At 41.6% G+C, this 25,063-nt stretch overlaps 1 protein-coding gene across 2 annotated transcripts in view; it reads left to right on the plus strand.

Annotated features, from left to right (window-relative positions):
- The window catches only part of CEP83 (centrosomal protein 83), a 259,250-nt gene that overhangs the window by 103,742 nt on the left and 130,445 nt on the right, over positions 1–25,063 (plus strand). For both annotated transcript variants that reach the window (XM_085653397.1, XM_085653398.1), the window contains exons 8-9: positions 2,020–2,134; positions 9,861–10,005. In XM_085653397.1, the coding sequence (XP_085509523.1) occupies positions 2,020–2,134; positions 9,861–10,005 (260 nt within the window). The remainder of the gene's footprint in view (positions 1–2,019; positions 2,135–9,860; positions 10,006–25,063) is intronic.

Below are 25,063 nucleotides of genomic sequence, written 5' to 3' on the forward strand. Positions count from 1 at the left end.
ATATATGATCGTATCTTTTGGTGCCTGCGACCAGTCTAGCCGCCGCGTTCAGTGTTGACCTTTGTGGAGCCAGGGCGTATGTGGGAAGGCCACAGAGGGTAGCGCTGCTGTAGTCGAGCCTCGGCAAGACAAGCGCTTGGACTACCTGCTTGAAATCCTTTAGTGGAAGGAAAGGTTTCATATTTCTGAGTGACCTCAACAAATGGTTTGCTCCCTTAAATACATTGCTGATATGATTGTTCGTAATCAGGTGCTTGTCCATGGTGACTCCAAGGGATTTGGCTGAGTCTATGAGGAGTGCAATTGAAAGCAGTGAGGTGACTCAGCCATAGGTCTATCTTGGGGATGTGGTTCGGGGGGAGATGAGCAGGAATTCTGTTTTGGAAGTGTTAAGCAGGAGATGGTTCTCCGTTAACCAGTTTTGAGTAGACGTTAGAGTAGTGTTGAGGGAGATGATGTTATCCAAGGATGAGATTTTCAAATAGAGTTGCGTGTCCGCATACATGTGGAAGATAATGTTCATGGAGTTTGAAGAGTTAGCGAGAGGTTCCAGGAAAAGGTTGAATAGGATGGGAAATAGGGCGGACCCTTAAGGGGCCCCCATGAGTACAGGAGAGGGCTGGGAGAGGGAGTGGTTTGCCTTGACTCTTTGTGATCTGTAATGAAGGAAAGACGAGAACCGTTGTAACACCTGATCAGCAAAACCCATTCTATTTTGCAAGATGGATAGGATGTTGTCATGATTCACCGCATCGAAAGCGGAGGAAAAGTCAAGGAGAATCAAGAGGCAGGATTTGTTTTTGTCAATCACTTTTAAAATGTCATCTATAATGTGAGCGAGAGCCGATTCGGTGCCTTGTCCCTTCTTGAAACCAGATTGATGTTGGTCTAGAAGTTGATAGTTCTCTATGTGCTCACAAAGTTGAGACTGAACACATTTTTCTAGAAGTTTCGCTAGAGTTGGGATGTTGGAAATGGGACGAAAATTATTGAGATCAGATTTGTCAGCGTTAGTTTTTTTTTTAGAATAGGTGAAAACTGGGCTGCTTTTAGGCAACTGGGGTGAAATAGAAGCATTTACTATCCTTGTCCAGGTGGGGACAAGTGCATTCTTGATTTCTTTGAAGATAGCCGGGGGCAACGGGTCACTGAAGTGGTTGGAGGGGTTGATATTCTGAAGAATCTTGTGGATGTCATTTTCACTAAAAGGGGTAAAAGTACCCCACGACGCATTGTTCTTGGTGTTCATGGTGCTTGCTTATGTTCTGTCTGACTGTATGTTGTTGTCTGATAGCCTCTGTTTTTGTTTTTGTATGTCCATTGGTACCTGGATATTCCTGTCTTACCCTGCCATTCCTCTCATAGTCTTCCAAACACTCATTCCCTGATTGCAGACAACCTTGCCTAATTTATGCCGCATTTTCCCTTCTGCTGTTTTTCTTTCCTGCTTCCTCCTTTCCAACCAAACCCCTGAGGTTAGCTCAGACTACTGTTCGTTATTGGGGAAGATCATTCCATTCACATGGCCCCCCCTGATTCATTCTCTTCTTTCCTCCTTTTAACTCTTCTTTTAGTTCTTTGAGAAGTCCTTAACGCAGCATAAAGAAATACACAAAAACAGAATCAACCAGAACAAGCAAGTGTCTCGTGCTCAATGTGAATGAGTGGCTATGTGTCAGGTGATCTCCCTCTCAGGAGATATATGTGTAAATGTGCATGAATGTCTGATTGTAGACTCTTAACATGCAGGGCTGTAGAAGTGCAAGTCTGTGTGTCCACAGGTGTATTTATGTATGTTGTGGTCTTAATCTTTTCATAAATTAGTTAGCTTGCTGAATGTATTTATGGAATTGTACACATATGCTTACTGATCAGTGTTGTCAGTGCTTGGCAATCTAAATATCAGAAGACCGTTCCTACTTCTTATTTGTCATACATGTGGATAATAAGGAAATAAATAATAATAATAAGGGAATAAATAAATAAGGAAATAAAGATGTTCCAAATTTGTATTAACAGGTGGAGGAGCTTATGCATAAACATAAAATAGAAATAGCAAATGTCAAACTGGAAGCCGCTAAGAGTAAGAGTGAAAGTGACCGAGAGAAGGACAAGATTCAAACTGAATTGGACGGTAACATTTATATAATGCATTGTAACCATTTAAGATACATTTGTTTATTTTCAAGATGTTAATAGCTTTCTCTTTCTGTGTTTGTGATGCACAGGTATATATGCTAATTGCTAGAAGCTTGAAAGAATATATGAATGTCATCTAAGACAACCTTATGGGCAAAAAAGTGTTTGCAGTTGTAAATTAAACTTACAATTGAGGCATATTAGATTTGGGATCTGTAATTTTCAAATTCATAATTCACAGAATCTGGATTTGAGGATTTCCCTACTCTAAATCTCACTTGCTAAGTGTACTTGTGGTAAGATTACTGTCCTTAAGATAGCTACTAGGGAGCATCCTTTGCAATATGGTGAACCCTTAAATTGAAACATTTTCTCAAGTATTCACAATGACTTTTCATGCCTATTCTGTACACTTAAATGCTAAACATGGGAACAGTGTAACTTGGGTATTAAAGATACCAAAACACCCCCATGTTTTTGGAAGAAAGGGTAGGAATACAGATCCCATAATGGCGCAATAATTGTATTTTCTACCTGAATGTAAAAAAGTTAAGCTTTGCTTGCATTTTTTACCAACCTAAATTTGACAAGTTGTCACAGGTATAAGAAGCATTGGTTGAGGGTTATGCAGAACCACTGTAATCTACGATCTTATTATAGTTCCCAGCAAACACAAAGTAATGTTTATGAATTACTAAAAATTTATATTTTTCATTTGAATTGAAGGCATATACCTGTAACTAGTAAAGTTACGCACTTTTTTGATTGCCCATGTTGCCTTAAGAATGGTCGATAAAACGTTCTTAATTTTAGTTACGTTGGTATTCCTTAACCTGATTGAATATGACAAATAAAACAGCCTCCATATTAAAAAATGTTTGTTGCGTAGCAACTCAAAACACAAGGCTACACTTTGATTCCTTTTTGTATGGAAGTTAAAATTAATGAGATCTCGATAAAGCAATTGGTATTTAAAGATTTTCAGAAAGACCCAGTTCTAAGTTTTTTCTCCTGTGCGTGAAATTGGCCAATACTTGTTTGGACAGAACATAGGCATATTGAAAGGAGCATGCAAGACAATGGTGTGGCATTGTGTTATAGATGCTATTGATGTTCATATTCTAGTCCCTTACCGTACATACACTACATGCTACAGAAGCTGTAGTCCTGGAAAATCAAAATAGGCTTTCCACTTCCTCCTCCTGCGGCTGCTGCTGTTACTGTCATGCCGGCCTCACAATTCCCTCTGTTATGCGAGAGGTAAAAGTAGTGTAGCAGTGAAAAGAGAGAGGCAAAAGCTGTGTATACATCTTCCACAGCTCCCACTGTACATGAATGTCAGTTACAGCTGTGACTACAGCTGCTTCTGACATTCCTCCTGCTGCAGTTCCTGTTGTCAGTGAAACAGTTAAGAGTTGCAAAGGTATAATATGTCCCTGTGTCTCAAAAAGTGTTTTACTTTGTAGAGCATGTTGTCATGGGGCTATGCAGACCATTAACCGTTGTATGACGATAATATAGATAACTGCTTGTTTTGCTTTTTAGCACTTCATATCATCGGTTTGTCGTTTTTAAGTTCTGTCAATCACAGGTTGTACTGTTATCAATTTATTTGTACTGAATTTTTAAAACTCAGAAGCATGAAAGCCTGAATAGGTCTTTCTGGGATTCAATCGTATAACCTGCAGATCATGGAAGATGGGAGGGATTCATTTTTAATGTGATGAGATGTCTTGCTGGCATGCTGAGATTGGCTCATCAAATCAGAATGCTTGCATTAAGTAACTACTGGTTGCTTGCCTTGCGGTATTAGTGCTGGGGACATGAAGCAGATGGATACAATTGGTGTTTTAAAATTATTTTAGCTTTTTGGTTAGAATATGGCGTCATGGGCTTAACACCCTCTGCAACTGGCAATAACTGCTGTTTATAACACAAGCAGCGGAAATAGGTCCCCGTTATTTTTCTATGTCTTTGTTAATGTTAATAGCCCCTGCCTTGGTATATTAGCACTGTAAAAGTTATAAGCATACCAGCGGTATTATACTGCTCCTTCCAGGTAGTTGTTTACTTCTCCACAAGTTCTTGACTTAAGGACTGGACATATAATGATATTGCATCATATTGAATATTATCTTCAATATATCCTCCTGTTGTAAAGATGAGGTGAAGAGACTTGACATTTTAAGTAACAGAAGTATTTATTAGTGTGCAATAAACAGGAATATATTATACATAGCCTCTACACCAGTATTAACCTTCACTCCCACCTCATTCCATTCCACAAATATTTTAATCGATCTTCACACCACATACACATCACACAGATTTAATAAACAGTCCCGACACTCAAACCCACTTTTCTACCTGCCCCCTTCAAACAATAAACACACGTGTAAGGCAGACATTAACTTACCATGCACACCACTCCATACCAAGACCCATCCAAATGGCATCAAGCTGTCAAATTTGAAACACAGGCTACCAATCGTTTAACTTTTACTTTCTTAAAGTAAAACATGCAGTTTCTGTTTAATACAGGAATCCTGAATGGCTGAATATTGGACTCCCTCCACATAATAAAGAACACCTAGTATTAGCAATATTCAAATGCACCTTCCGATATGTACCTCCACCTGTCCACAGCAGACTCCTTCAAACGTTGACACCCATTCAAAACCTCAACATTTTGCCTGCAGATTTAATCACACAGCCTTGTTCTCTGAACATTCCATTCTCAAATGTTTGTGCGCCACATTTGCCACTCCATATCCGACACCTAGATACTTTTTTAAGATTCCCATAGTCTGTTGGTATCCAAAGACTGTTTCCCAACATGAACAAGTTTCAAAGGAGAACTGAATGTTGATTCCTTTTTCACTCCATATGACCTTTTCCAACTGACCTTTGCTCTAGGAATTATAAAACTCTGACACACAAGTGTATTAACTGTGTTAAATAAATATTTGTGATGTGGTAATTCTAGTTTTCTTCTGTACAGCTCTCACTTTTCCTTCTTGAGCGACAAAGCTTTAGTCAGTAGCCACTCCATATATTTGTTCCAATATATCTTTGTGTTTCATCATCCTTTGAAAAAAGTTAGGATATCTGCATCAAAGCATTAAGCACAGTCCCTCACATTCCCCACCAATTGGTGCACAACCCTCTCAAAATGAAGAATCCCAAAGGACATCCTATTGACTAGAAACAATCCCTCTAAAGTTGCAAAGATCATATAGTGTCTCAACTGTGGGTGCGGTTCAAGTTTTGTGAAAAATGTTAAGATCACCTTTCCAGTCCTAACATATTGGCAAGCTGATTAATATTGAGACAAAGGTGGCATATGACCACTATATTCCCATGCAAATCTCCTATATCTGTGCTCATATGCAAACCTTTTGCTAGCCTTCCTAGCCAAACTCACTGGGATATACATTTTGCTAGTGACTCCTTCTCTTTAGTTATGCCCTTCTCACACAGCTCAACCTACATTTCAAATTCTTTCTCATGGACATAGGAAAGCAATGAAATTAATGTTTTATCACCTTAGTGCCATTTTTCATCCTTATATTTTTTACAGTACTGTCATGGTTTCCCGAGTGTCTGTGAGAACACCTCTGAATATTGTGTCACAGCATCCCACCTTTCCCTTCCACTACTGTCAGGACATATTACTTTCCGCCATTTGGCTGATGAAACTCACCTGAATGCATCTGAACACTAGCTAAAAGCTTTAAAACTAGGCTGCCAGTTAATATCTAAAATGCATCTGCCTGCAGTTTTAAAAATGGATAGTTCTGTTGTCCTCTTTAGCTTTAAATCTTGTCATGCTAAACCATGCCAAATTCTTTTTAGTCATATAGAACAAGACAGGACAGAGATGCCTGGAGAGTCCTGGTTGATGGCCTAAACATCAGACGGGGTAGTAGGGCATAAGTACTTAAGTATATAAAAAACCTGAAAAGTGATGCAGATACTCTGACCTGTGGAACCATTTATTCCTGCAACAGACTTCAAAACAAATAAACACATTTGCAGCGCCTGCCAAGTAGATTATGAGAACTTAATATTGTCAGGTGTTCCAAAGGTAAAACTTGCTTCCCTGAAAGTGGTCTTTCATGTGGTGGCCAGTCCTGTGTTGGTCTTCAAAAATCTGGCAATTTACTAGGCTCTTTTCATCCCTAAATTGGGTTTCTCCAGATCACCACTGTATTGTGCATCACATACAGCTGTCTAATCCAACCCCCCAGAATAAATGGCACACAGGATTTATATTTTAGGAAGCCAGCACATGGTAGAAGCAAAAACATCATCAAGCTGAAACAAGCCAAGTTTCACAGAAAGGATGCTTTCTCAATTGCTTCCATGCTGTAAAATGCTCTTCAATCTGAAGTACGGAAAGCCCTGTATCTTTTGTCTTTAAATAGGAGTTTAACTCTCTCTGGGCCAAATGTACGACCCATTTTACCAGTCGTATACGGCCCATCGGGCGCGATCCTTAAAATGCATTTTCAAATGTACAAACCCTATTTTGCGAGTCGGTATCCATTGCCGACATGCAAAATAGGGGTTTGCGAGTTGCTATTCGGAGGGGGTGTGCCAACGGTGTCCCTTCCTAATAGCGAGTTGCACTGGTATGTAGAAATGTTATGTGACCTTGAATGCGGTCGCAAAACATTCACAGTTCTCCACCAATTTCAAATTGGTGGTAAGCCATTCACAAACGGGAAGGGGTCACCAAGGGACCCCCTTCCCGTTTGTGAATGGGGCGCCAACATTTTTTCAGAGTGGGCATTGTCATTGCCCACTTTGAAAAAATGAAAAGAAAAGTTTTCATTTTTATTTTTGAATAGCATACCATTTTCCTTTAAGGGAAACGGGCTGCATTTAAAAAAAAAAAAAAAAAAAAAAAAAAACAGCTTTATTTAAAAAGCAGTTACTGACATGGTGGTTGGCTGACCCCAGCAGGCCACCATCCCTGTGAGTGGCGGCCATTTCAAGTGGGTCACAAATTGTGGCCTGCCTCATGAAGTTTTAATGAATCCGGGTCCCTTGCGACCCATTTAGGAATCGCAAACAGTGTCTCAGACACGGTTATACATCAGGTTTTGCGACTCGCAAATTGCAAGTCGCTAAAAATTTCAATTTGCGACTTGCAATTCATATGGTCATACTTCTGGCCCTTAGTTCCCTGGACACGTTTTCATAGGAGAAAATCCAATCCAGTCTAACCTCATTCGGTGCCCGCTTCAAATAGCGTAATAATCACAACATTGTTACTTTTTTTGTTTTGTATTCAATCTTGACCACACCATCAGTCTAAAACCCAAACAGTTTATTTTTTTACTTGGTCTCTTAGATATTCACCACTGCATAATGTATAAGACAACATGATTCTCCATATTGCCCTCTCACATAGTTGATTTACTATGGAAATCAGTCTCGGACTAAGCAGTTCCGGCTGTAAAGCCTGGTCCAAGCAATTACAAAAAGCATGAATAAACATAAAAGAGCTGCTCATTTACTCAGAATCACATGGATATAATTTTATTAACAACCTGCCTTGATACTTCTAGCATTATATAGACACTCCATTTTTTAAATCTATGCACACCTTCAGTCTGGCAGCCCTACTCTTCTGCTCAAAATTCCTCAACAATGTGATCTAACCCTCAAGACAGCCCTGGATATGCTTTAAGTGGCAACCGCAATGCCACATTCCCTCCCAACAAATAAAGACTTTTTTAAAATAGTCTTACTTATGATAGTGTAGGATTACTGTGAATCAGGCATGATATGCATCGTGAACGCCCCTATCACCACCAGACACACAAGCCTTTTCCTCCAACCTAAAATTGACATCCTTTCCCAATTTGTTTCCCTTTACTTTCGCTGCTTTTTCTTCCACCAACATTATTTTCTGTTTCCAACATTGTCTCTCTCTGCTCACACGTGTAAAATGTTTCTACATTCACGCTGTGAGCACACCATCCCTTCAACAGTGCGAGGCTTTGACAGCACAATGTGCACTGTACTCTAAAACGGACTAGCCCTTTCCCTGTAGTTTTTGCTCTTACACTTGTCGCTTAACTAACCCAAACTGCCAAAATTCACCTCTGGTTTCACCATTTCCTTCTTCACAACCCTCATCCATTTTGCTGACAGATCCACTATCACATCTTATCTAAAATGGTATTACAATGTTTTTTTCTTGTATTCTTTAATTATTTGTAGAGCTCATTATCTGATCCCGCAATGTCACCTCTAAGAAACCGCTAAAGATAAATGTAGAAAGTAACACAGCAAGAAAGTGAACAACAAACTATTTTCTTCCTTGATCACTGGTGCAGAAAGAAAATAGTGTTTCAAAATTACTTAGTGGTAATGTGAAATAAAATTCCTACACGCCTCCTGAAACCTATCATACCTATCACTCCTTGTTTGTACTTGCACCACAGGCCAACATGTAAAATGCTGTTTCGTCCCAGAACCTAAGCTGGTTAACACAATTGCTATCCCTCTGTTCTGCACCATTTAGTGAAAGTCCTAAAGGTAGAATATTCCAGCTTGAGCATGTAAAGTATCTTGAACTGGAGGCAAAAGGCGCCATTTTACAAAATGCAGGTCCAACAAACAAGCAGGCCAGATTTTTCCAAAATATTCTTTCTGGTAATACCCACTTCAATACAATACAAAAGCCACATTACAGCAAACAATGCTGCGGTATTTGATTTGACCTTGTACACACCTGTATGTTAGAGAGACCCATGAAGGAAAAGTGACTTGTCAGGTTGAAGGTACGAAAAGATGAAAAACATGCACTGCTTCTTTGATGCCAGTAGGTTCCATCACCCAGAATGCACTGTACTTGCTGTTTGCTTTACAGCCTCCGTTAATTTAGAAGGAAATGTGAAAAATATCAAATTAATAGAAGTGTCCTTTGCTGTTGTAATTTTTTACAACGGAGGAGGAAAGAAAGTTGTTTATAACATTAGTTGCAGAAAATGTAGGCAAATCCTCAAAATACATAGTTCATTTCATCAAGTAATCCTATTATGTCTTCAGTGAAGATACCTATGATGGAGAACTCTGATTACAAGTATGAAACCTTTCCTTCTGCATAATAAGATCTTGACTGATAGTCACAAATCTAGAATAGAATAGTATAGCAAACTTGTCCCAAAACATATGGCTGTCCATCAACAATAGCAAAATACACAATTTGGTATGGTTGTGTGACTGATAGTCACATCGATATTCCAATGATTTAACTTGGCCTTTGTTAACTAGCTTTGAGCATTTAATCCACCAATGGCAGGACACACAGGACCTCCAGGAGGGAGGCGATTTACCCTGATTCACCAGAATATGGAACACATTTATTTGATTTTGAAAGCTTATGTGAGTCAATCACTAGCCATGAGAGCAATACACACTGTTATAACTAATGAAATGAAGGAGCAGAAGAAAACTTCAGATGACAAGAACACTTCCAGCCATTTTTGTATTACAGTGAATAGAGATGTCACAGTCGCACTATAATTAGGAAATTGAGTACATATGTTTTATAAAGGTATTGCAGGGAGCCATTTTGCTATTACAAGGAAAGGTATATGCTTGTTATTCATAATCTCAAAATGTGCATGTTAAGTAGCCTATCAAGTTTTTGTTTTGTTAACTCTTTTTCTTATCATCAACATATTAAATACTTGTCAAAGTAGTATTGCGGTCAGATAATGATATTCTGAAGGCAACACTTGATCGCCATAAAGAGCTCTTGGCTGAAAAGGATCGTGAGATAGTACGAAAAGTGCAAGCAGCCAATGAATCCGCCTTCAAATCCATCACAGAACACCAGGAAGAAAAGTAAGCAGTTTTCTTACTGCTCCGTCACACTGTAGTTTCAAACCCGTCTTAAATAATTGTCTTTTAAATTTTTTAACTTTTAACTTCGGGTTTTCATTTAAGCGCTCTGGAGCAGCCTTTTGGTGGGATGATTTCCATGAATTTAAATAATTGACTTAGTATTATTCGAGAAGTGTAAGACTTGATTTAAAATGTCAATATGTTAAAATCTTTAATGAAAAAGTTAAACATAATGACAGTTCTGTGCTGTTCGCTCTAAAAGTGTGCTGAATGTTTGTTAAAAAATGTTGTTGCTGCATTAGACTGATTAGCTCACAAATGTGTAGTGCATGACATGGCCTAGCTGTTCTAATTTAATTCTCTGCTCTTATGATGAATTGTGTTGGTTTTAATTGTAACATTAAAGCATATCCACACCAAACCTTTTAAAACTTTGTTTATAACTGTAAAACATCTGTAAAATGGACTTTGCTGCTACAGACTCCTGTTAGCAATGTCAAACTGTTAAAGGCACTTTACTATACATGATATTGTGCAACAAAGTCAAGCCTGGCAAGGAGGAGATTCAACAGAAATGCGATAGTTAAACTCAGTAGTAAATTCCACCAGCTTGGGCTGGGGGAGTGGTCTTTTTTTAGATTTACTATAAAAAAAATAAGTATAAGCTACAGCTCTCCGATATATACTTGTTGCTTTTGCCTTAAAATCAGTTCTATTCAGTTGGAAAACACAAAAAGATTATTTCACCATTCTTGGAATCACAAAGTTGCAATCTCCTTGATACCTCCGTTTCAGCTGAAAAGTAGGTCATTGCAATTGAACATATGCCCTTATTGAACCAATGTATATGGATAGCTCTTGGAGTTTGTTTTCAGTAGATCTGAAAATCAAATGACAGTGGTGGTCAAGCATACTGAAGTGGAACCCTACTGAGACCATCCCTATAAGGCCATCAGTGTTCTTCAAGAAAGAGTCTACACGTAAATTCTCTGGAGTTGAGGGCAGGGTAGCTACCTCCCAAGACTTTTGTCTTGAAATTTGGGGGAAACCGTTACAGATACTGACTGACAAAATATCTAGAATTGCTTGCGTTTACCTAAATGGAGGAGCTGATTTGGAAGTTTCAGAAAGCAGTTACCTTGTACTCCGATCCAACAGTAGGGGTGCACTATTCCATATCTCACCAACTCCACCAGTGACTACATAAAACAATAATATGAGGGCCAGTAGTTGAAACTGGGAAAGAGGAATGGGATAAGAAAATATAGGCACAGAGACCCACCATTCTGACTCCTCAAATCTTCTCGGCACTAATGTCTGTGGGGCAAAGGCCATATGAGTTATCTTGGTAGCCTGCCTTGAAAGTACTACTTTCGTTTGTGGCAATGAAATTGTATAACTTCACTGTATCTCTTTGTATCAATCTCAGTGTTTCAGAAATAGGAAGTTTCATAACAAAACACAAGACATGAGAAACTTTATTTAAGCTTTGTAACCGTGTACTCTCTGGTGAAGATGAACTTAGTGTCTGCTCGACTCTTGTGCCATTGGAAAAGGAATTCTATAAATCTTATTGCTGACAGTACAAATTGTACTTACCATGACCATATGCATAATCATATAAAAATATCATGTGTAACTCTTATCATGATAATTCTCCCTGTTCTGTTCCGTCATAGAAACAAACCCCAAGTTTAAATGGAATAATTACTAAAGTGTTTAAAGTCATTTGTTCAAAATAGTTCAAAGTCTGTTTCTCTAAATGTCTTGGTTTGTCAGAGTACATCTCTATTTTCACAAACTACCCTCCAGCAAACACTCAAAAAAGCAACTCTTCATTGCAAAACAGAATCCAGAATCTCAACTCTCAAGGTCTTGACTGCATCAACGTTTTAGCATGATTGCCTACAAGTGCGCAGTGAAACATGAACGTTGATATCCAATGATCCTTGATGGCATCGCTGCCTCTAAATAAAGTGATAGCTCAGTGCTGCTGGAACAGGTAGTTCTCAGGGTGCCATTAGGTAGTGCATTCTCCATGTAGGTGAACCCTAGCACCAGGCAGAATAGGCACTCTTTCTTCTCTGAAAAGGACTTGCTTTGAGCAGGTTTGCAGTATTGTGTCCCACCAAACCATAAGTGGTATGCCACGGCTCCTGACAGAGTCCTCTGCGTGGGAGCTATATACATGTGTTTATAGGCCATAGACAAAAAGAGGAATTGTGGCAGATCACATAGTGGTATCTCCTCCCACAAATGATAGAACTGCTCTTCTTTAGTTGAGTTTACTGTGAAAGAATGAATGTGCAATACGTTTAATTTGCTATGGTCATTTATCCTTCATTATACATTTTCTCCAGTTACAATAATAATTCAAAAGGTATTAAAAGCCTTGATTGCTGCATATCCATTTAGTACTTGAGCTCAATTTATCTCAGGTATGCACCTTCATTTTCCATCTTTCATCCTACTCCATCCAGTTATCCTACACCCCAGCCTGCATACTCTGAGTCTGTGTATCTGGAACGTAAGATTAACATTATGTCAGTACTCTCATTCTTACATGGACGGCTCCAGTTTATCTTTCAGAAAAGTTATTCACTACGATTCTGCGCTCGAGGCTTATTGTAATCTATCCATTGTGGTAAGTCTGGTTCCATGCCCATGTTTGTGGTGGAAAGGTGATCAGTGTTCCTCATTTTTAGGATTATTCCTTTAATAGTCAGTCAGTCAAAATTATTTATTTGTCACTTAAAATGCTATTAACATATCCAATAAAGTGTTAAAGTAATTTAAAAGTAAATCCCATAAAAATCTTAAAAGCACAACAATAAAATCCGCACTTAGAGCTAAAGAATATTTGTTAGGAGTTTAGCTGCTCATAATGTTTTCTTATTTTCAGAGTGCCCTTTATAAAATTCAGTATTTCAGTGGATATTTAAAAAAAGGGGAGCCTTTTGTAAAAACTCCATAGCAGGCATATATTTTTTATAACCAGCTTGGTGCAGTAAAGTTTTAAAAAAAAGCAGATCTGAGGCTTCCATACAGAGGGCAGAACTGCAAGTGAAATGTGCATTGTTTGAGTACATGATTACAATGACATGGTAGCAAATCGTGTTTCCAAGTGCATTGAATGGGGAAAGCCACTTTCAAATGTATAAGATTAAATCTAAAAAGGGTTTAAAGCAAACAGTTAAAAGGGTTTTCAGGCCAGCACAAATATAGTTCAAGGTTTTTAACTTTCACAATGGGGCTGTAAGCTTCCACAGTCTTCCACGTTAACATCCTACATAGTTTTTCATTGACACACAATTCCTTTTTTTTTTTAATAAGTTTTTTTTTATTTTCATCATCATAGTAGACACATAGATACAATAAAACAAAAGCATATAGAAATATACATCAACCATATGAAAAATTCAGAAAGAAGGGAAGAGAAATTTTTTTTTTGCATAAATAAATAAAATATAAAATATGGAGGAGGAAAGCAGCAGTCCTAAAGTAAACAGTTAATCATGAAGGACCATATAAGCACAAATTGAAATAATCACCAAATAATATAGAGTTATATAATCATGGAGGCACTAGGAAACCTGGAGACTCAAATTTACATAATCACAAAGACAATATAGAGTTATATAATCAAAAGGACATAGGTCGCCAAAGTGCTTCTAATTTGACCAAGGAACGAAGTCCCCTTGTACTTGCCAGGGCAGCCTCTAAGCCATAAGTTTCTTTGATTATAACCCAAAACTCCTCAACCAGAGGAGGTGTGGGGGAAATCCAAGCCCTAGCAATAGCTAATCTAGCAGCCGCCATTAAGATTGAAAAAAGACGTGCTATACCTGAGTTATTCTCTTTGCATCCCAACATAATTTCAAGATCAGTCAATGGTTGATCCAATCCAAGTTTTAACTGGAGTAACTGTTCGATTTTCTGCCAAAAGACCGTCAGTGATGGGCACGAAATAAACATATGTAACAGATCAGCAGCGTACAATCCGCACTTAGGGCAGTATTTTTTATCCCCCACCATATTTCCTTGAGCCCATTTAGCTATTCTAGCCGGCGTATAATATAGCATACAAGTAATACGTAATTGCTGGAGTTGCAGATTGACGGAATGCACCGAGTCCTTTACATTAGCTAGTGCTTGTTTAATCATACTAGGAGAGACCACTATACCCAGAGTTTGACTCCAGCGTTCGGCTAATTTTACACTACCATCTAATTTAAAGCTAAATAAATGTGTGTACATCATACCTATTAAAGACTTGGTCTTTCCTCCATATATACAATCCCAGACATTTGACTGAATGAACTCATTTGCGACAAAACTTGTAGTCAAATAGTCTCTTATTTGCAAATATTTTTAAAAAAAGTTTATCGGTAACTTATAAATTATGCGCAAATTTTCAAATGATTTAATTCCTCTCTCATCATAAATTTCACCCAAACATGAGATCCCATACTGACTCCAAGATTTGCCAGCCTGATCCTGAAAAATCTCAGGGAGCAATGGATTCCCCCACAAAGGAAATTTAGTATGGATTTTTGGTAGTTTACACTTGAGAGACATGTCTCTCCAAATAGCCACAATATCCCTCAGAGTCTTAAACTTGACTCTCTTAAAATAATTTGGATCGTTTATTCCATACAAGAACATGTCCCTCTGATTACCTAAAATAAGCTTAAATAATGGATCAGTCTGGTCCAGACCCAACAAGCAACGAAAACGACCAGTAAATGAAGCCCAAAAATATATTTTAAAATCCGGGAAGCCTAATCCTCCTTGTTCATACGAAGATTTAAGTAACTCAATTGCTCTTCTAGGTTTTTTATAAACCCATATAAAGCTACTACAAATGCCCTCAAGTTTTTTGAAAAATATGTTAGGGATTTTCAAAGGGATTGACCGAAACAAATATAAGAATTTGGGGAGTATTTTCATTTTGATTAAATTAGATCTGCCGAGTAATCCCAGAGGAAGCCTATGCCAAAATTTAAACAACTTAGTAGTTGCCTGTAAAAGTGGTGCATAATTAATATCTATGATCTGTTTAACTTTAGCAGTTATTTTTACCCCCAGATAGGTTACAGTTGTACACGCCCCAGACGTAACATTTTGGATCCCGACTGTAGTAAGAACTTGAGTTTTATTCACATTCAGCTTATACCCTGAGACATTGCCATATTTCTCAGCTTCGTCTGTGATCCTAATCACGGCCACTCTTGGATTAGTAGCATAAACCGCTATGTCGTCAGCGTATGCTGTGAGTTTAAGTTTAAAATTACCAGATACCAACGGATTAATATATGCGCAAGATTGAAGAATGCGTAACAATGGCTCTATTTATAGAGCAAAAAGTAGTGGAGACAAAGGACAACCTTGTCTGGTCCCACATAAAATCCTAAATGAAACTGATCTAAATCCCATATAAGAAAGATTAGCTTGTGGGTTACAATATAAAGCTTTTACACTGGACTGAAACTGCTTACCTATACCTATCTTTGATAGAAGAGCCCATAAGAATTCCCATCTGACACGATCAAATGCTTTTTCAGCATCTAATAAGATCATACCGAAATCTATTTTCTTTTGCTCTGCATAATCGAATGAGCTAATAGCCATGTTAACGTGAGCAGTAGTATCCCTCCCTAATATAAATCCGTGTTGACTTTCAGAAACTAAATCCGGCATAAGCGGATTGCCAAGATCTTAGAAAATATAGTTAGAGGTAAAAGTATAGTCTGTTTGAAAGATTTATAAAACTCTAGTGGTATTGAATCGATACCAGCCGCTTTCCCATTAGGCAATAATGATAATGCGGATTCAACCTCTTCTAACAAAACCGTTTCTTCTAATGTGGCAATTTTCTCATTATCTGCCACTTGAAGACCACAGTTATTAATATACCCTAGTATCTCGTCTTGATTAGAGGGCCATGTCAAAGAATATAGCTGTTGATAAAACTGCAAGAATTGATCTAGAATATCCGATGATTCCGTATATAATATCCCATTTGTTCCCATAATAGAATCAATCTTAGTTTTAGCTTTTGTCTCTGCAGTCTGATATGCCAATAAATGTCCTATATGCTCCCCATACTCATACTTTTCTAACCGATGCTTACAATAATTTGCAGCCATTTTTTCTCTTAAATTTTTTTTTACTGCAACTCTTGCATCAATTAAAGAAGAAAACATACTGTCCTGAGCCTTTAGATCCTTATTCTTGACCACCTTCACATGTTGTCTCTCAATGTTACGCAGATTAAGTAGTAGATTCCCCATTTCACTTTTTCGTTTTCTATTCTGTAAGAAAATATATTTTTGTGTAATGCCGCGAACAAACGCTTTCATAGTATCCCATACAATTATTGGGGATGCGGACCCAGTATTTATTTTAAAAAATTCCTCCAATTGCTGTGTGGTACTCGACAGGTATTCATTATCTGTCAGCAAATACCTGGGGAAGGAAAATGGCCTAATCTCCTTATCTTCAGTTTTAACCTGAAAAGAAAAAATAATAGGATTGTGGTCGGAAGTCACCCGGGGGCATATTTCAATTTTTGATGCTGTAAGTACACTATCAGACACCAGGGCCATGTCAATCCTAGAGTATGATTTATGAGGGGCCGAATAGTAAGTATAGCCCGGTATTAAAGGATATATATGTCTCCAAGCACCCTTAATGGACTGAAGCCTCATCATTTGTAGAATTGCTCTGCGTGTTTTATACATTCTTCGGTTGCGCCTATTCCCTGTAGAATCTATATGATAATCTATAACGCAATTGAAATCCCCCATAATTAGTTTTTCCCCCTCCCAATTTAACAATTCCAAATTGAGAAATTCAAAAATAGCAGGGTCATCCACATTAGGGCCATATATGGCACAGATCACGTACTTCTTGCGCCCTATATCCAACTGAGCTATTGCCCATCGCCCCCATTGATCAGCCTGTTTTTTAATGACTTTGCAATCAAACTTTTTGTCTTTTAAAATAGCTACCCCTTTAATAGATACAGTTTGAGTAGTACTAATAATTATATCTAACCCCAAATCCACCAATAAATTTCGGTCTTTGTAAGACAAATGTGTTTCTGTTAAAACCACCAATTGAGACTGATACATTCGTAGCTCCTCTCGGACTAGCCTTCGTTTAACTGTGCTATTAAGGCCGGCAACGTTACAAACCAGACATTTGATCCAATTCATAATTAATTTTTATCTTTTGAGTTAATCCTCCTCCTGTAATAATAATTATCAAAATTAAGTGAGTTATAGCATATGATTTATTAATTATACCACGCAAGACTAAAAAGAATCTTCCCCATTCTTTAAATTCACAGTGTCCCAATGCTGACTATTTTATCCCCCCCTTCAACCTCATACTCCCTCCCTGACCCTCACCGAGCATAATTCAGATCTGAGAGTGACACCACACCCCGTCTCTTAGAAGAACCCCCCCCCCCTTATTAACAACTGCCGCTGGAGATGGCAGCGCTGCAGAGCCACAGCCCAATAGGTCAACTCAACCCTCCCTTGTTTCTAATCATAAGTCATAATTCACAATTTCTACAAGTTCTGCACTTCTTTTTGACTTTCAAAAAAAAAAAAAAAAAGGTAAGAAAGAGAGAAAAAGAAAAACCAGGGCCCAAAGACACAATAAAGCAGACCCCCATTCTATCCCTGTTCGGCAGCTTCTGCCCGCCACTTAGCGACTGCCGCACTTGCTTCCTTTTCTTCCAAGAAAATATAAGTATGACTACCCTTAAGAACTTTCAAACGTGCAGGCTCTTGTAAAAAGGCCTGAGCGCCCAGAGCTTTTATAGGGTCAATAAATTGGCGCAGTCTCCAACGTCTGTCCATTGTAGCCTTACTTAGATCTGATCTGACAAAAAAAGAAAAAGAGTCTACCGAGACCGGGGCATTAGGTCGTGCTTTTGTTGACACTGCCTGTCTAAGTAAGAAGTTCCCAAAATAAATCAAAAAAGGGCGAGGATATTGCCCTCCCTTGTTCCTCTGGGTTAACGGCAGTCTATGGACCCTTTGAAGTTGGGAGTGCCAGTCCCAATCAGAGAGATCAGGGAAGGCTTTTTGAAATAGTTTGACCAAAAACCCCCTCGGATCTGACCCTTCCACTCCTTCTGAAATACCAAAGAGTCTGAGATTCTGTCGTCGCTGGCGATTTTCAATATCCTCCAGTTTAATTTGTATGCCCGAAATCTGTTCCTCATGTTTTTTAGCAGAAACATCTGTAAGCGCTGATAGTTCTTCAGTTGCGGAAACTCTCTGCTGCAATTCAGTTATATCTTGTGTAAGACCGCTGATTTTGTCAGTCATTTCCCGCAGGGATTGTTGGATTTTGTTATTATCCTCTCTAACCTGCGCATAATGTAGCTTCGCCTCTTGTCTTTGCTCAGCTAAAGACTGCAAGATCAGAGAAAGTGAAGGTAGCGCCCCCTCTTGGAAACCAGCCATTCCTACCTCAGATAGGACCCTCTCCCGAGTGGCTTGGGTATCCTTTGAGGAATACACATCACTATGACTTGAAGATATAGGCTGTGCTCCTCCTGGAACACCCTGCACAGAACTAGCTTCTGATATCACACCACCAGATATCACACCACCAGAACGAGGTATCGTTAAATTATCCTCGATACAGCTAGCACCTGAGAGTCTTAATGCCATGTTTCGCACGCCACCTTATGCTTGCACCCATTTCCTAAGGGGGCTGTTATCGGATATAGCTTTCCCTGTTGAAGGCACAGTATGTAGATGAAGTGTACTTTTCTTAGATTTATTTTTAACTTTCCCTTTGCCCTTTCTGATGGTCGATGACTTACCCCCCCTCCGCTCTGAAGACTCGACTGGTTCTTCCATATCATCAAATGAAGCAGAATCGTTAGCTTCACTGTTGCCTTCTCCTTCTTGTGTGACACTGCCTTCCGAAATAAGAGTCTGAGCTCCACCTGGTAGCGAAGCCACCTTATGCTCCCCCGTCTCTCTGCTTTGACTTCTAGTTTGGCTCAAGTCAAGAGATGTGGGCAGCTCCGCTACCTCTTCCTCTTCCTCGTGTCTACTGAGCCCCTCATCGTGCTGTGCTGACAACAAAGGCTCAGTTGGCAGGCCCCCCCCACCTTCTCCGCTACTTACGCCAGATACATTCACATCACAGTCCGAAGCAGTACCGAAGCAGTATCTGTTGAGGGAGCAGCAATACTTGATGCAACAATGTTACCGTCCGAGATCGCAGAAAGTAAAGTCTCCGTAACATTGTTGCCAGACGGACACACAATTCCTGTAAGCATGACTTAACAGTGGCTCTTTGCTTGACCATTTTTAAAGATGGTTCAGTAAACATTTCATAGAGGCCTAAATTGTCAAAGCATATTTTTACATATGCCAGCCATGGTATCTTAGACACATTTTGGAGAGATGAACAATCGGTTATACACTCTCTCGTCACACCCACCTTAGGATTTAGCCAACATTTCAGCCAGAGCAAAAGTGCTGGCAATTTTCTTTGATCCTCTAAAAAAGAAATGTCTACTTCTTCATGACAAATACGATTTGCTACATTTTTGGGGGCAGCCAGCGGCCTATGTACATAACCGTTTTCAATGCCCTGGAGAGTGTCCGAGTTAGGATACCCCATTTCTTACACATTGTCCATGGATGTCTGTAAGGGGCTCACTCTGTCTAGCTTCGTAAAATGCTTAAAGACCTTCCTATTGCTAAAATAATATGGTGTGCCTCAGTGGCCCCCATTATATATCCTCTACCTAGAAAAAAGTAGCTATTTTGTGTTGTTCCTTTAATTTCAGGTGCCTACAGATAACTACAGTGAGTTGTGCAATACAAGTGAAAGTAAAATGCTCTCCCCCACAGGAGTTAGTAGATATCACTCTAGCAGCTCGGATACCCACAACAAAAGCATCATAAGCCAGTAGGGGTAATGTATTTTCTGGATGGTATTGTGCCTGATCTTTAAACACTCTAGAGTTTGAAGTCGGAAACTTCCTTTGGTTTGCTGTTGTGCTTGTGGGTAGATGTAGCAATGTAGGAACAGTGAAAGGATATTTCACTGTTCATTTAGGCCTGTCTATAGTCCGTTGACCAGGGCTCTTTTTTTCTTCTTCTGGTAGGTAGATGTTCGAGGCATATGAGCTGCAGATCACACACTTAGGATAAGATCGCCATCTGGTGTTGGGCTCGGATGATTGCAGGTTGTTGTTGTCTTCGGAAGAAGCCTTTGGTCACGAGATAGGTTACTCCTCCTCTGGACAACAGTGCGCATGGGCATCCACTCCATCCTCAGATTGTTTTTTTCCGCCATTGGGTTCGGATGAACTTTTTTCCGCTCCAGCTGAAAACTTCTAACAATCAAACAACCTTCGAAAATTTTACAACTCGACGTCGACATATACTCGGACCGGTTCCGAACGCGGCTCATGAAAGGACACCATTTAAAAAATGCCCCCAATGTGGAGCAAAGTTCCCCCACAGTGACCACCACGAGGTCTGTAACCTGTGCTTCTCACCGGACCACAACGAATCCAGCTGTCCAGCCTGCACCGCATTCCGTTCGAAGAAAACCATCCGGGACCGAAGAGCTCGACGCCATATCCTGGCCAGGCCGGCTCCAGAACCAGACGACATCTTTGCCCAGGATGTCCCTGACGACGACCCCGAAGACCTCCAAATCGTATCCGAGGCTGACGATTCTGATGACCTCATCACTCCGGGGCAGTGTGTGAGTACCAGTGCCCCTACCCCAACCCCACCAAAAAAGACATTGGTCAAGACTCTGCCAGCTGGCCCCAGTCGCGACCGAAAATCCTCTTCAGAGGCCCCGCCCTCGGGCCCGGCTCCGAAGAAATATAAGCCTGCAGGTGGCTTGGGCTCGAGTACACCTCATATTACTGCGCCCACAATACCTTCGGCACCGAAGACTCCCCTGTCGGCACCGAAGCAGGCTCCGAGGCCGAAATCTCCATCGGCACCAAAACGTTCTTCTGCACCGAAGTCTCCACCGGCACCGAAAGGTTCCTCGGCGCCTAAATCTCCGCTGGCACCGAAAAGTTCTTCGGCACCAAAATCATCCTCGGTGCCGAAAAAAGTCCACAAAGACTCATCCGATCTCCCAAAATACAGATCGGAGCCGAAAAAGTCGGCGCCAAAGCCACTTTCGGACAATGAGGAAGTTTTTCGCCCGGATCCCACGCAAAAAAGGATTTATATCAATCCAAAAACCGGACATGTCACAGTTGTGCCATACAAGAAACGGAAGCTGGACACAACACCTCCTCCAGCTCCCGTGAAGAAGAAGGACTTTGCCACCTCACCCATTCGTCCTTCCTCTCCTATATTACCTCTCATCCCACCCCCCCGGCCCCCACTTCCTTCCCTCTACCATCTCCTTCACATACACCACCTCCACAGGATGATGATGATGATGATTTAGTGGGAGGGAGAGACCCAGATGATCCTACTGACCCTCATGATCCTTTTACACTCCCGGGCACGGCACCCTTAGACGACTGGGCTTTCCCTTTACCTGACCTTCCTGATCCCACTACATACCCTTCCAAATCCTCCCCTCCTGATGACCATTTAGGGTTTGGACAACTCATAAACAGGGCGGCACTGTTCCATGGCGTTACCATGCACACAGATACACCTGAAGAGGACATTCTCCTCGACACTTTTGAGCAGTCGCAAAAATCTGTTCAAATCTTGCCCATGATTAAGGGAGTGATAGAGCACGCCACTGAGGTTTTTAAGGACCCTGTTAGAGCTAGGGTTCTTAACCCCCGAATAGAAAAAAAATATAGACCAGCCTCACAGGATCCCGCTTACATCAAAGCGCAGCTCCCTCTAGACTCTTTAGTCGTGTCAAATGCAAGGAAGCGGGCTAACTCCCAAACAGGAGACACACCGCCCCCAGACAAAGAGTCTAAGCTCTTAGAGGCCTCGGGAAAAAGGGTTGCCGCACAAGCTGCTAACCACTGGCGTATTGCCAACACACAAGCCCTATTGGCTCGATATGATAGGGCTCATTATGACCAGCTAGAGGATCTTTTGCAACACCTGCCTGATCAGTACAAATCCCAGGCCAATGACCTCATTCAAGAGGGAAAGCTAATATCAAATGCCTCAATCAAATGTGCACTAGACGCAGCGGACACCGCCTCTAGGGCAGTCAACACGAGCGTGTTACTTAGACGCCACGCATGGCTACGTATTTCCGGCTTTAAGCCGGAAGTACAATCAACCATTCTTGCTCAACCCTTTAATCAGGAGCAATTATTTGGACCTGTAGTCGACACTGCACTAGAAAAGATGAAGAAAGATACTGAGACTGCCAAATCAATGGGAGCATTACAGTCTACACAACCCCGATGCCCCTTTCGACGCTCCTTTTACAGGGGAGCCTCCAAAAATGTGGGAACAGACACCTCTTCCACTTTCAAAACCTCCGGACAAACATCCCCTAACAGAGGATATTTTAGAGGAGGATATAGGGGAAACAATACCAAGGGCCGAGGACGGGGCAACACCAACACCCGCACCTCTCCAGCCACTAAACAGTGACTTGCCTCCGCTCCCCCCAGACCATTCCACTCTGGTCGGGGGAAGACTCCAATAGTTCCTACCTGTCTGGGATTCCATCACAACAGACAAGTGGGTAAGACAAGTTCGAGGCATGTGGGCTGCTGAATTCATATCTGTGCATAGATCGCCGCCTAGTGTTGGGTCCGGATGATTGCACATTGTTGTCCTGGAAGAGTCTTCGAAGTATCACGAGATAGGTGGCTCCTCCCCTGGACTACAGTGCGCATGGGCATCCTCTCCATCCTCAGATTGTTTTTTTCCGCCATTGGGTTCGGATGTGCTATCTTAGCTCAACTTAGGAATATTCAGTTTTAGGCCAAAAGGCCTTTAGTTTTCGTCGGTACAGTTACCGTTCGGTGTCGACTACTAACTTTAGTGCTCCGCACCTTCTTCCAACTTTCGGATCGGTTTGGTCCGAACATCGAAGTTCGATCGACGATGGAATCGAGGACTCCATTCAAGAGGTGTCCGTTATGCCACGCGAAGTACCCACATATCGACGTCCACCCAGTCTGCAATAAATGTCTCTCGCCGGATCACGACGAATCGAAATGCATGGCCTGTGCCCGATTCCGATCTAAGAAGACTCTGCGGAATCGACGGGCAGCGAGGCTGGAGGCGCAGCAAGCAGCGCCTGCTCCAACCAACATATTCAGCACCGAGGACGAGGACGCCGAGAGCGTGGAAGAAGTAGTCTCTAGCCCCGCTTCAGAACATGATTCCCGATCGGACGACGACGATGAAGTGATCTTTCAACGTGAAGAAACCGTCGATGAGGTAGGAGACTTCGACGAGGCCTACGGGGCCGAAGAAGACAGCTCTCCTGAGGGGCTAGGCCAATCCGTCGAAACGGAGGCCGAAACAGTACGTCGTCATCAGGCTCCGGTCGAGGGATCGCCTTCGAACACTTTGCAAGAGCCAATATTACCGAAGACGACCGGGTTCTTAAACCCAAAACCATCCATCGCTCCAGTCCCTTCGAAAACGAAAGTGAAACTGGTGGTGGTCGGATCGAAGGCGTCGAAGCCATCCACTACTCCGACGCCGAGAAAGGTCGTCGGCTCCGACCGCATACAAAGAGACTTCGGTGCCGAGCTCACCGCAGCGGATGCGGTTGCCACCCCAAAAAGGCAAGCCCTCGGGCACCACAAGGCACCGAGACCTTCGGCACCGACATCGAAGGCCATAACCTCCGCAGTTAAAATGGCCGCCCCAGCTACGTCAACATCTAGCGCAACGGCGCCGACTAAGTCCTCGACTACGTCAAGTGTCGATACATCCCTTCGGACCGGTGACCCCCTTCCTGCAAAAAAGTCGGGGCTGGCCTCGACGCCTACTACTACGGTGCCCATCAAACCACCAGCTGCGTTCACTGTGCAGCAGGTCTCCGCATCTTTGCAACGCATCCGTGACCGGGCAACCCTCCACTCTATCTCGGGTCCCGACACGACCAAACCCTATAAAGCGCACTCGGAGCCAACCAACATTACGTTTGGGTTGCCACCACCCTCGGCACCGAAACTATTCGAAATTCGGACACGTGTCCTCCACACACAGTCCACCACCTCTGGCCTTACAGAGCAAGACTCTTCGGGGCCACAATTTATCGACGCCGACACTGGCAGGTGAATGCTCCAAAGCGCAAAATAACGCCAGTTAGGGAAGAGGAGCCCTACAAAATTCCTCTTAAACGCAAACTGCCAGCGGGGCCGGAACCAGTGCTCCAGGAACACTTCCAACCCTTCCATCCAGATCCGCAGTCCTTTTCTCCTACGCCTTCCGAATCGGACGCAATACAGGACTATGGCGGGGATGATACCATCTACCCTGGGGACGTAGATCCTGATGAGCACCTACAAGACCCGGATCAGGCATGGGATGACCCCACAGACCAAGGTGTCGTGCCACATACCCAAGATGCGCAGCTCTATAACGTAAAAACGTCTCCCACAGAGGACACAGCTGCCTTTAATGCCCTCATCGAACGGGCCCTCATCGAACGGGCTGCTGCTCATCATGGGGTGGAACTCCATTCTGATGCCATTGAGGAAGACTTCTTGCTTGACACTTTCGCATCTTCAGAAAGAACTGTCAAAACTCTGCCCATGTTAAAAGGGGTTCTCAAACCTGCCAAAGACATTTTCAAGGACACCACAAGAGCACGGGTGTTAAATCCCAGGATTGAAAAAAAGTACAAGCCTGCACCCGGTGACCCTAAATACATTAGGGGTCAGTTGCCATTAGACTCCATGGTGGTTGCCAATGCTCGCAAGAGAGCCCACTCACAAACGACTGGTGATGCTCCTCCCCCAGACAAGGAGTCAAAAGTACTAGAAACATCGGGCAAACGAATTGCAGCGCAAGCAGCGAACATCCTGCGCATTGCCAATACACAGGCATTCCTGGCACGTTATGACTGGTCACATTACGACACG

The sequence above is a fragment of the Triturus cristatus genome, chromosome 4_1, assembly GCF_964204655.1.
Source record: "Triturus cristatus chromosome 4_1, aTriCri1.1, whole genome shotgun sequence".
NCBI classification, from domain to species: domain Eukaryota; kingdom Metazoa; phylum Chordata; class Amphibia; order Caudata; family Salamandridae; genus Triturus; species Triturus cristatus.